At 41.7% G+C, this 13564-nt stretch overlaps 1 protein-coding gene across 1 annotated transcript in view; it reads left to right on the forward strand.

The window, feature by feature from the left end:
* Positions 1-13564, forward strand: part of RPS6KA2 (ribosomal protein S6 kinase, 90kDa, polypeptide 2) — a 305814-nt gene that overhangs the window by 815 nt on the left and 291435 nt on the right. Inside the window, exon 2 of the mRNA XM_010579888.1 lies at positions 7853-7864. Within this exon, the coding sequence (XP_010578190.1) occupies positions 7853-7864 (12 nt within the window). The remainder of the gene's footprint in view (positions 1-7852; positions 7865-13564) is intronic.

Below are 13564 nucleotides of genomic sequence, written 5' to 3' on the forward strand. Positions count from 1 at the left end.
GTTTTTTTTTCTTCCCCCCCCCCCCCCCCCCCCCCCCCCCCGCACCGGTTCTTTGGTCGGAGTAGCGTAACAGGGTTTTGGGGAGAGGGACGGAGGGGGGTGCAACTTAACTAGCCAGGTGACAGGGATCACAAAACGCTTGCCTCAAAAGAGGAGTTGCTGAACTGTAGAAAAGGCTTCATTCATATAGAGTGTTTAGTTTACATATTTAAACAACGTAGGAGAAGTGAAACTACGATGTATTATACCAGCACGGCTCATTCTGGAGTCCGTAGGTTAAGAAGGAGTAGGGGGATTCCGGAGGTTTGTACCATGTAATTCATTTCTGAGCACTGCCGCTTGCTCCGCTTTGTGTGATGCAAGGAATCTGAGGGCTAACAAACAGGTTGTATCTGGGAAACAGCGTATTCTTCCTGGGTTTGTTTAAGTAGTCAGCTGACACCTCGTTAAGTCACTTTCCCAATGAGAAGACTTGTATAACTATACTTAGAGTGAACAGGTTTTTGCTGAACATATAGAAATGATGCTTTTCTCTCCACCCCCAAGTCTGCCTTTCTATTGACCACAGTGTTCAAAGTGCATGTACATGCTGGTTCTATTACTTCCTTACTTCCTCCCTCACTCACTCCCTCCTAAAACCAGTTTGTTTTGTTAGCGTCCGTATTTTTCTTTCTGCCCCAGACAGAAAACACTTCAGTTGTTGCTCGGATTGCTTTTTCTGCCCTCATCTTCTGGGAAAAACTTCCCTAGATCATAGGGTAAGCTCCTGCACGAAGGCCCAATGCCCATTGTTTGGGACAACAGCTTTCTGTTGTCACCTCTTTTGTTGGTAGAGGACCATTTAGACCTTTCTTCCAGAAGAAACCATGTGGGTCTCCTTACCGAGTGTACCTGACCCTACAATGCTAGTTAACCAGATATTTGGTTTTGTGGGTGGGTTTTGGTTTGGTTTGTGGTGGTTTTTTGTTTGTTTGTTTGTTTTGCATTTCCTGCTTTAAAGAATACCATAGCTATGAGATATACTGTTCTATCACTCTTGCTGAGATTTCACTTACAAAAAGCTTATGGAGGGTTAAGGAAGGACAGGCATAAACTTTTGCAGTTTAGATGAGAACAACAGATGAAGCACCATTTATTGGCTCTATTGTTATCTCTGAGCAGGTTAAAGATATCGTATAGCTTATAACCCTTTTAAATCATGCTGTAGATAGAATTCCTAAAGTACTGTTTGCCCAACTCTAGTGAAGGTACATAGAAATTAATTTCATCTCTTGTGGGCTATTGTCCATGAAGACCAGTCTTCTTTTCAAACAGCAACGACATTTACTCTTTAATGAGCTGAATGTAGCTTAAACACTAGCGATTGGGCTGATTTGAGGGAGCTGCCACAGGCTCTGGATCTGTGTGGGATAAAATGTTTTCATGATTGTCTGCAAGTTGTTCTTTTTCACGGAAGCTTTTCACAGTTAGTAGGCAAGGAGGGAGACAGTTTTATTCTTTTATGCATATGGACCTCTTTCTCCTCCCCTTCCTTAATGCCAAAAAAACTTCTAAAATAGAGGCATTTATGAGTGCCTGTGCATGACTCAGGTGAATGACTTGCAGATATTAAAGACAGCATTTATAGTAAATCAATTGCTTGATAAGGAAAAGTGCATTGAGGGCATGTTCTGTATTATGTTTTATAAAGGAAGGTTGGAGCAAAATCCTGTTTCTTTCACCTGTTGACTTGGGAGGTCGTTAATTGTGTCTGACAACTAAGCAAGAAAATTGGGATATTTGCTGGGTCTAGAATTTCTTTGTGGGTAGGCAAAGTTATTGATCCCTCTCAAGCTGGATGGATGAGGTAGTGAATTGCAGCCTTGGGAATATTTTCCTGAGGAAGGGCTGCATGATCAAGCTCTATGTAATCTTTCTACCTATTTTCCAAAGGGTTCATCACTTAATAGATTTCAGCTGAGCACCCATTAAATGACAATATTTAAATGGGAGTTGAGTGTTTAGAAAATTTGATCCTGTGTATACATATATTCTCCCTTCTCAGCAAGAAATACTGTTCTCATTCTCTAGTTTATTCATGGATAATCTTGTTCCGTTCTTCATTGTGCAATTTCTATGACAAATGTGGTTTTGACTATTTATTAGCAATTTTAATAGTGCTAGTGTGCTCTTGCTTTCTCCTATATCTCTTAGTACAGGTAAATTAACCTTTGAATCCATGACGACCTGCTCTCTCCAAGATGTATAAAATGCTGAGGGTGGAAAATTGAACATGCCTGCTACAGTAGTATAAATTTGGAGTGACTTAACTGACTAAAAGTAAACTGACTGTGTTTTGTGCTAGAATCTGGCTTAGACTTGTGTATTTCTCAATAACATGTATTTACAAGACTTTTTCCCTCTCTTTTCTCTGTTCACTAGCCTGTGGTGGAAGATGCTGCCCTGGATGAAGAACCTGCAAAAGAGGTAAATCTGTTTTGTTCATGGATCACACAAATGTTAGGAAATTATTATGATATAATCTTCTGCCTTCACGGAAACAAAATGTCTCTGGTACTTCTCCACATGCTTCTGGCCCCGAAGATGCAAAACCAACCCATTTTTTGGTCTCTTATTACAGGATCAAGTGAAAAAAGGGGAATAGACTTGTTCAACTACAGGTTAGGGAATTTTATTTTACATATATTATCCTTGTGCTGGTTTTCCAAGAAAGAACATAAAACTTCATGAGGTCTATTGATTTCTTGCAGAGAAGATTTTGTGATGACTTCAAAAAGAGTAGCTGTCATCAGAACAATGCTTGTGTATTGTGAATTGTGCCTGATGAATTAACCCCAAATACTATTAAATTGAATTAAATTGTGTTTGTCCACTAGGATGCTCTTCATCGAGAGCAAGACTGAGCTAACTCTTTCTTTCAAGTTAATCTGTTGTTTGTATTATTGTAGCATTGTACTATTCTGCTAATTTAAAACAAAACCAAAAACACCTACAGAAAAACACAAGTCTTGCCTCAAAGTGTTTAAATGTCAACTAGAGGAGATAGAAGGTGATATGAAAATACAAAGCAGGTGAGAACAAATCAACATTCACTATTATGATGAGCTGAGGGCAAAGTTTGACTGTAAAACTGGCTGCTGCTTGTCCTAGGTGCTGCTGGTTTGTGTAGAGCAAATCAAGGTGTGCTTGAAAGATGGTTAGGCTTCTCCTGATTTCAAAAAGTGAAGGAGACTGAATCCTTTCAGGATTGAAGGAAGGCTGCAAAGGCACTTGTCTAAATAGCCACCTTTGAACACACTAAGCTTCCCAGTATCTCTTATTCTTTGGAATTTCAAACTTACCTTTGTGATGTTTAGTTTTCAGTGCCAGGGTAAGTTTTTTGTTACTTTCTGCTATGTTAAAGGAATAGTTGTAACCCCCCTAATGACAGAAAGGAAGAAGAAATCTTAGTTTTGAGCTCTGTGAAATGGATGCAGCTTCCAAATGTAACTTTTTCCCCCCTTTTCTGTTTTTTAAAAAAACAGCACTAAATTACTCTTCAGAAAGCTTGGGGCTGAAATGAAGTGCACGTGTTGGGGCTTATGTTCTTTGAGAATATTGCTGAAGATTAAATTTCTGGTTTGTGGGTTTGGGTTTTAGGATTTTTTTTTGTGAAGATAGCCTTCATTTCCTAAATGAATTGAAACCTAGTTAACTTTCATTAGGGATGCATCTTATAATTCTTAAGTTTTCAATTTGGCAGAAAAAAATTGCATGTAATGAGTACTTATATAGAAAACACAGTCCTGTCTTATTTTCTGATGCGTTTACTGCTGTAAGTATTACAATTTGCAATTTGGTATCTGCAATAGCGTTTATCTTTCTGTATGTCTACTCCTGCCTCAGCAAGGCAATTGCAGTGTCTGTGCCAAGTGGGAGGATGTACTTATGTCTGATTGAAAAACCTGCTGCACTTGTGCATTATAAAACCACATACACAGGGACCACTAACAAATGATTGACAGTGAAATATCACTGTCCAATGTAGAAGTACCCTCACCCTTCACTTAACTTTCCTCCATTCGCCTTCATTATGTGGTACTACAGAAAAATAAAATATGAAAAACTGGCTGGTTTTTGCCCTTACTCTGCTGCTGTCATGTTATTTTAACCCTTTACTGGCTTAGTCTGTAAGCCTGTTCTATTTCTATGAAGCTTGCATCTTACTGTAGTGGTATTGTAGGAAAGAATGGTCTGCTGTTCTGGTGGCTTTCTTACTGATAGCTGTACTGTGCCCAAGCCCAAAGCCATTTTTTTCAGGAAACATTAAAGCATGGCTTAAAGGGTGAATTTAAATCATGTAATGCAAGGGATCACATTTGCTCAAAGGATGGTCTTGTAAATAACCTGCTTTAGGCTATGTTGGCCTCCTGCTGTTTCTCTTACCCCATGTGTAGTATGGACAAATGAGATGGCAAAATGTATTATAAAAACTGCACCTCTCATTTTTGAGGCCTGGTCTTACTGTTGATGGACAAGTACTTTAAAAGTCTTGGGGGACATAAATTAACAGCATTGTTGGATACAGCAAGCATTTCTTGGTCCTAGAGTAGTATGTATCAGCTCTGCTCTAGAATTGTCACCTAAATTACTCAGGGTTGCTATCACCAGGGTGTTCCCCTAGGAGGTCTTCCCAAAGCCCATGGACCCTGTTTGCCCTGCCACAAAGGCAAGCAAGTTAGCTGATGGGAATTTCCTTAAGAGAGAACTTCAGACTTCTGCAGCAGTCCTTGCTTAGACCTGTGGGATGCAGTTTTTCCATAAAGTGATTCTTTTTGGCAAACTGGCCTTTTTTGTTAGGGAATGATAAGTTTGACCACGTGATTGTTAGAGGCCCAGACATGCTTAAACAAGGGTGATGTGCCTTGTGGTCTGGTCTAGGTCCAAGTTAAGCATTGACATTCTATCTAAATCCTCCTTGAAGGTGCAGTTGGCAGCAAAATTCTTTGTCACATCTTTCTAAAATAGTGAGCATGTGTGCAATACAGCTCACAGCACTTTGAAATTACAGCAATCGGAAGGTAGATTGTAACATTGCTTTGAGCTTTCAAGGGAACTTGTATGCACTAACTGAAAGCTTGTACGAGGCTCTCGGGGGAAGTAGAGGAGAGATGCGGTGGAAGTGCTGATACCCAGCCAGAAGCAGAACTGAGTAAATCCTCTTAAGTTTTGCTCTATGAAAATTGCATGGCAAAACTGAAAATGGCAGGATCTAGGCTTACTGTTAACCCCTGTACAGAGCTTCCAAAGACACATGTAACTTCTGCTGATACTCTGTACTCTTGTGCAAATGCCAATAATAGAATTGGAGGGAGCAAAGGTGGTTGCTCTGTGTGTAGTCGCATGACAAACGTGCATTGCAGGCACTGCCACTGTCCATAGAGGATATGAATTTATTGGATCTGCAATGAAAGATCAAGCTTTTATAACTAATGGCAGTTACAGCTGATGTGATAGTGTTTAGGAGCTGAAGAAAAACTATGTTGAATGATCACAGTGAGGAAAGCACAAAACCTCCATAGCAGTGGAAGCTTTATATTTGTTTCTGTAGTGCTACTGCTATCAAGGTAATGATAAATGCTCATAGCATCATAGAAAGCTGATGTTGGAAGGCACCTCTGGAGATCCTCTAGTCCAACCCTCCCTGCCTTGCTCAGAGCAGGGTCAGCTACAGGAAAGTGCTTGGGACTGTATCCAGCTGGGCCTTTGTAAGGACACCACAAACTTTCTGGGCAGCCTGTTCTAGTGTTTGATCACCCTAAGAGCAAAAACATTTTCTTGTGTTTAAATAGAATTTCCTGTGTTTTGGTTTGTGCCCACTGCTTCTTGTCACTTCACTGGATACCACTGAGAAGAGTCTGGCTCTGTTGTCTTTATTTCCTTCCTTCAGGTATTTATACATAAGATCCATTCTCCATTCCTTCCCTGTCCCCTGTGTTGTCTTCTCCAAGGGGAGCATTCCAGCTTTCTCAGACTTCCCTTTTAGGTCGGGTCCTCTCACCCCTTAATCATTTTTGTGGTGGTCCACCTTCACTGGGCTTGCATTAGTATGTTAATGTCTCTGGTGCACTGGGAAGCCCAGAATAGGATACCACTCTAGATGTCTCAGCAGTGCTGAGTAGAAGGGAAGGATCACCTCCCTTGACCCGCTGGCACCACCTTTTCTAATAGAGCCCAGGGTGTTGTCAACTTTCTTTGCCAAAAGGGTGCATTGCTGGCTCATGTTCAACTTGTCCATGGGAACTCCAGCTCCTTTTCTGCAAAAATGACTTCCAGCTGTTTGGCCCCCAGCCTGTAGCAGTGCATAGGGTTATTCTTCCCAAGGTGCAGGACCTTGCATTTCCCCTTTGCTGAGCTTCAGGGTAATCCTGTCAACCAATTTCTCCAGTCAGTAAAGGTCCCTCTGAACAGCAGCACAGCTGTCTGGTGTATCAGCTGCTACTCCATGTTTTGTAACATGTACAAACTTGCAGACTGTGTACTCTGTCCAATCATCCCAGTCGTTAATGAAGATGTTGAACAATACTGGACCCAGTGTTGACCCCTGGGGTATGCCAGTAATGACTGGCCTCCAGCTGGACTCTGTGCTGATCACACAACCTTTTGAGTATGGCAGTTCAGTTTTTGATCCATCTCGCTGTCCGCTTATCTAGTCACTACTTCATCAAGTTGTCTGAGATGGTGATGTTGAGACAATGTCAAAAGCCTTGCTTCATCAAGACAAAAACCACTCACTGCGCTACCCTCGCACACCAAAACAGTCACCTCTTCATAGAAGGCTGCCAGGTTGTTTAAGCACAATTTTCCTCTTCACAAATCTATGCTGTCTACTCCAAATCATCTCCTTGTCATTCATATGTTTGGGAATTCTTTCTAGAAGGATTTGCTTCATCACCTTTCCAGGGATCAAGGTGAGTCTGACTGGCTTGCAGTTCCCTGGATCCTCCTTCCTGAAGGTAGGAACTACATTTTGCTTTCTTCCAGCTCTCAAGAAGCTCTCCTAATTGCCATGAATCTTTGGAGTATTGAGACTGGCCTCACAATGACATCAGCCAGCTCCCTCAACACTCATAGATATATCTTATCAGGTCCTACAGATTGTTTTTTCTTAAATGTCCAGTTTGTTTAAATGTTCCCTAACCTGATTCTCTTCCACCAAGGACAAGTCTTTCTTTGCTGCCTGTCTCGGGGGCTTGGGATTCCCAAAGGCCCAGTACTGCCAGTAAAGACCAAGGCAAAGAAGGCACTGGGTACCTGGGCCGCCTTGCATCCCTTGTCACCATCTCCCCTTCCCCACTCAGCAGCAGGACCAAAGGTATTTCTTTTGCTGCTGATACACCTGTAGCAGCCATTCTTGTTGCCCAGGGTTGTGATCCTGCTTTTTGCTTTGTTCTTTTCTCTCAGGATCTTGAGTTCTTCCTTCTTGTGGTAACTGCAACCAAGACTGCCCTTGAACTTCACATTCCTGACCAGTCCTTCCTTGTTTGTAAGGATCAGGCCCAGCAGAACAATTTCCCTCAGCAGCTCCTTGATCACCTGTGTCAGGAAGCGCATTCATCAATGCAGAAATCTCCTGAACTGCTTGTGCACTTTCAGAAGATACCAGGGTGGATAAAGTGGATCCTTTGAGGATCAGGGCCTGCACGCATAAGGCTTCTTCCAGTTGTCTGAAGAAAGGCTCTACTTCTTCCTGATGGGGTTTTCTGTAGCAGGTACCTTCCACAGCATCGAGGCACATCTGTGCTAGTGTAATGCTGCACTGCCAGTAACAGCCTCTCTTTCAAAGGTGCTAGAGTAGTATTCAACTACAGAGACAACGGAGAATGTTTCCAGGCTGTTTGTTGTGATCATCACTAGGATTACCTCAAAACAGCTTAACCAGTGTACACAAGTACTAGAATTGCTGGTATATCACTTCATTTCTCTGACCAAAAAAAAGTGGCTAACTTAAGGCAGGTCAGAACGTTCTGGTTTGCCATTCAAAGAGTTGCTTTTGTTGCAAAATTGGAGAGGTGGTTGTTGGTTTTTTTTCAGTAGTATCTGGTAAACTTTCCCTTGTGTCTCCCACTTCTTTTGATCAAAAGTCCATACTAGGTGTATTGAGACTGTTTAATCAATTATAAAACTAAATGTATGTTGTGGATGATTTTTAATAGTAATCATAATGACTGTGTAGCAAAGCAAAAAAGTCTGCATCTCGGTTGTTAAGCTTGCAGGCCACGGCTTAGTATGCATATTGAGGGTCTACAAAACAGAATAACTGTAAATTTCTCTGCTGCTTCATGAGTTGTGTGTTTTGGATGTCGGCAATGATCAACCTTCCTGGGGCAGGAGGTTGTTAAAGAGAATGAGTGAAGTTTCTTGGTTATTTGTATCTGTGTATATGTTTTTATATGTATATACACACACCCCCTCATGTGACCAGCAAGATCATGGAGTGGATCCTCCTGGAAACTATGCTAAGGCACATGGAGAGTAGGGTGGTGATTGGTAACAGCCAACATGGCTTCACTAAGGGCAAATCCTGCCTGACAGATTTGGTGGCCTTCTACAACGGGGTTACAGCATTGGTGGATAAGGGAAGAGCAACGGGTGTCATCTACCTGGACTTGTCCAAAGCATTTGACACTTTCCCGCATGACATCCTTGTCTCTAAATGGGAGAGACATGGATTTGATGGATGGACCACCTGGTAGATAAGGTACTGGCTGCATGGCTGCACTCAAAGAGCTGTGGTCAACGGCATGACACCCGAGTGGAGAGCAGCGTCAAGTGACGTTCCTCAGGGGTAGGTATTGGGACCGGTGCTGTTTAATCTTTGTCGGCGACGTGGCAGTGGGATTGAGTGCACCCTCAGCAAGTTTGCAAACGACACCAAGCTGCGTGGTGCTGTTGACATGCTGGAGGGAAGGGATGGCATCCAGAAGGACCTTGACAGGCATGAGAGGTGGGCCTCTGCAAACCTCATGAAGTTCAACAAGGCCAAGTGCAAGGTCCTGCCCATGGGTCGGGGCAATCCCAAGCACAAATAATACAGGCTGGGAGAGGAGTGGATTGAGAGCAGCCCCGAGGAGAAGGACTTGGGGGTGTTGGTTGACGAGAAGCTCAACATGACCCAGCAGTGTGCACTTGCAGCCCACAAAGCCAACCGTACCCTGGGCTGCATCAGAAGAAGCGTGGCCAGCAGGTCAGGGGAGGTGATTCTCCCCCTCTACTCTGCTCTCGTGAGACCCCACCTGGAATACTGTGGTCAGCTCTGGGGCCCCCATATAAGAAGGAGATGGACCTGTTGGAGCGAGTCCAGAGGAGGGCCACAAAGATGATCAGAGGGCTGGAGCACCTCTCCTGTGAAGACAGGCTGAGAGAGTTGGGGTTGTTCAGCCTGGAGAAGAGAAGGCTCCGGGGAGACCTTATAGCAGCCTTCCAGTATCTGAAGGGGCCCTACAAGAAAGCTGGAGAGGGACTTTTTACAAAGGCATGTGGGGGTAGGACAAGGGGTAATGGCTTTAAACTGAAAGAGGGTAGATTTAGGTTAGATGTAAGGAAAAAGCTCTTCACTGTGAGGGTGGTGAGGCACGGGAACAGGTTGCCCAGAGAGGCTGTGGATGCCCCATCCCTGGCAGTGTTCAAGGCCAGGCTGGATGGGGCTTTGAGCAACCTGGTCTAGTGGAAGGGGTCCCTGCCCATGGCAGGGGGGGCTGGAACTAGATGATCTTTAAGGTCCCTTCCAACCCAAACCATTTTATGGTATGTTTCTATGATACAAAAAAACCCTCTGTACCTTATTAAAAAACTCAGGTCATAGGAACAGCATGTCCTTTCAGGGAAAAACAAATAGGAAGCTGATCATCAAATGAGTGGTACGGCACAGAGTGTAGAGAAGTATAATTATATAATGTAAAAACTCTTGAGGTGGGAAGCCTAGTTCAGGTTGCTAGATGATGACAACAATGTTTACTTAACATGCTGCTTTTTTCTTTCTCTATAAAAAACCACAAACCCTCAGAATTAAGGAACCATGTTTTAAAAAAAAAAACAACTTCAAAGTAATGAAACATTGTTTTCTTATCAAGGAATGCATTATGATCACAGTAAATAAGTAACTGTGAGTCCAGATATTATTCTGCACACCTCTCTAAAACACAGATTCATACAATTCTCTGGGATGACTTTGTTTCTTTCTATAAAAGTAGATACTGAGTGAGCTCAAATGCAGGCCCTTAACTGATTACCGGAATGTGATGACCTTGCATAGATCCTTACAAAATTATACTGGTGATGTATTTAAGAAACCAATTAAGGGTATTTTCTCCTTCCCACAGCTCTTCTTTGAGCATGTTATGTAGGTAGTGTAAGCTGTTTTACCTTAAGTAAATTTTTAAAAATTTTTAAAAATCAAGTGCTTGGCTCTGAAGGATTTGGTAGGTAATAACTTCATAAATTGACTTTGGAAATCAAATTCTTTTATGTATTCTGGGAATTCATCCACAGTGCCCATTTTTTAGCCTTTTTTTTTTTTTTTTTTTTTTTTTTTTTGGTAAATAACTGCAATTTGTTTTGGAGTGAAATTGATCAGGCAACCAACAGAATACTGGTTTCTGTTTAAACTTCATGCAAAATAACATATATAAAAATGTGCCCTTGATGGAGGTGGAGGGTTGTTCTTGACTTTGGATAAATTGTGAGAGGGGACAGCTGGGGTTACAGAATGAATGAAGTGTCCCCTTCTCCTATTGCATATCAGGGCCTGTGTTCAGAATCCCAGCACTGGAGGGAAAGCTGACAGAACAGCTGTGCTGCTGTCTTTGAATGAGAATGTTGTTACTTCTGATTCTTTAGAAATTGACTTTTTTTTGTCATCAGCCTTATCAACTGGATTGGGACAGACATAGGGGAGATATCAGTCTAAAAAGAAGAAAACATGATTTTTTTAACTTCTCCCCCCCTATAATTCATACAGCAAATAGAGAGACACATAAAACTTCAAATGTTTGGGGCAAAGTAGTGTGTAGAAAAAGTTATTACACAAACTGAAAGAATTGTGATGTTTGAACGGGACATCATTCAACTTAAAATGTTTAAGTTAATGTTAAACTTTGGTTTCTAGCTATTTTTACTGCACAGTGTCTGCTGCTTTTTTGAATTATTCTTACTGCTTTCTGACTGTGCTGTTGTGGCTCAGATGCATCAGAGACAGGATAATAGCATTTAAAAAAACTTCTGAAAAAGTCTGTGAACCTTCAACCCCTCTGGCTTTCTGCAGCCATTGCTAAGATGCTGATGATCTACGGTGAGTGGCAACCTGCGTTGAAACAATTCTTTCCATGGTGAAAGGGTGACAGATCCCATTTCTCAGAAAGCTTGGTCTTTAAGAACCAAAAATGAACTCAGGTTCAGTATCTGTTGAGACCCTAGATGAGGAGGTGATGTGTTTTTAGCTGGCAGAGAAGGTAGCTGACAATTGTAATTGGTGGCAGAGCTTTTCTTACTTGACATAACAGCTGATGCTTGCTCCCACTGAAATGTAACTCCTACATGTGTTGGCCGTGATCTTCTTGAGCCTTTATTGAATCAGGACTTTGCTGTGGCAGTGATCTTGCCTCTGTTCCTGATACTCTGAGAACTATTGACGCAGTGGGACGATGCAGTCTGCAGAGTTCAGGGACAATGTATGGCGGCGGTGTGTGTGTGGTTTTTGGTTGTGTGTTTTGGATTTTTTTAAGTTTGCAGTGTTTAGCTATTGAACAAGCAGCTAACCAACCAAATTTTTTCCTAAGTGGACACCAAAACGGTTAACTTGATTTATTCAGTCAGGCAGGCGTTCAGGTGCATAGCAATATACGTGTTCAGAAGCTTTTAAAATAAACTTTGCAGCCTGGACTGTAGCAGCCACTACTGAGCAAATGCCATGCTGAATGAGGAAAAGAAGTTCTGACAAAGTATATGTAAGACATAAAATACTTCACAGATTTAGGCTGCTTGATTTTGAACAAGGGTTATTACTTAAGACAAATGAAAGTTCATCTGTGGAAAACTGTTCCCTCACAAAAATGAAGTTGTTCCATAATGCACTTGGTGCCCAAGAAAGCGTGCTGGCTATGAAAGAGTTGTGTCATCAGGAGAGATGAGTCACTTGGCAGACCCCAGAGTCAAGGGTAAATTGTTTCCGTGATGAGTGTGGTGCCTCCTAGAGAGCTGTATTTTTTAAAGTGGAAACAAACTACAATTTGCACATAGATGGTTACAACACTAGGGTGAGAAAATCCATTCTTCATCAAAATGAGCTGAAAGTCAATTGTTTTCCCTTTTTTCCTAGCTTACTCTAGTTTTCTTGTTCACTCTGTGGCTTGTTCTCTCCTAAGAACATAGTGTTTTGTGTTGAAATAAGAATTCTTCCTTTGAATCCTCTTCTCTACTTTCCCCCTACTTCCAAGGTTTATAAGTAACTTTTCCCAAAGAAAAAGTGATGTGGCAAAGAAGCAAAATGAGCACTGCTGCTGTTCTGGAAGAAAAATGTTGCTCTGACTGCTTTATTCCAGAGATTTGATGGGAGAAATTGGAAGGTAGCTCTACCATCTGTGACTTAAAATAAAAAAAAAATATTCTCAAATAGACATTGTGAAGCACAGAAGAATTATCATGTTGTCATTTAGATGTCAAGAATTAAGCTTCTGTTTCTAACTAGTTAGGTGTTTCAGGGTGCAATTTATTTTACCCTAGACCTGACTCGTTTTCCCTGTTGACTGAAAAGGGAGCTTTGGGTAATAAATTAGTCTGGCTGTATTTGAACAAATGAGTCAAACCCAGAACTTCTGCAAGTTTATAGGACAACTGATCAGTACGTGTGCATGCTTATTAGACTCAGGGTTCCACAAAAATTGTGTGGAAATTTACAATGGTGTGTGAAGTCTGTGGTGTGTTTTTTGTTGCTGCTCTAAATAAGGAGGAAGGCCAATTACCTCTTCTTAAGGACCTGGATGCTTAAAAACTAGCAGATGTTTTCTCTCATTTGGCCAATTATTTCTGGCATGTGGTCGGGAAATTCATGTTGTATAAACACCTCTGTGGAAGACAGAGGGTTGCATCCACACCAGAAAAGTGTGGAGCTGAATATAAATATCTGATATCAAGGGTTGCAGGTGGGTGTTTGTACAGTATTGCTTCTGTGAATCTAACTGCAAGTCCCCAGCTGTTCAAAACTTTGATCCAGCATCTATATAGAATTTCTTGCATGTCTAAGTTGCTTGAAGTGTACATATCATGATCAAATGACCTCTGCATAATGAAGTTATGAAGTTAAAGTAGTTAAGTTAAAGTTATGAAGTTAAGTATGAAGTTAAAACCTTAAGTCTTCTAAACACTTTTATTCTGGATGTGAGGAGCTTAATAAATGACAAATTCTGACACTGCTTAGACCCATCTCATCCCAAATTTGCTTAGACTTCCTGATTGCTATTTTTGTCTTTAGCTGTCGTTCCCCCCCCCCCCCCCCCCTTTTCTTTTTTTTTTGTGAGTTTGTATTTTG

The sequence above is a fragment of the Haliaeetus leucocephalus genome, unplaced genomic scaffold (assembly GCF_000737465.1).
Source record: "Haliaeetus leucocephalus isolate CR32 unplaced genomic scaffold, Haliaeetus_leucocephalus-4.0 Scaffold687, whole genome shotgun sequence".
NCBI classification, from domain to species: Eukaryota; Metazoa; Chordata; class Aves; order Accipitriformes; family Accipitridae; genus Haliaeetus; species Haliaeetus leucocephalus.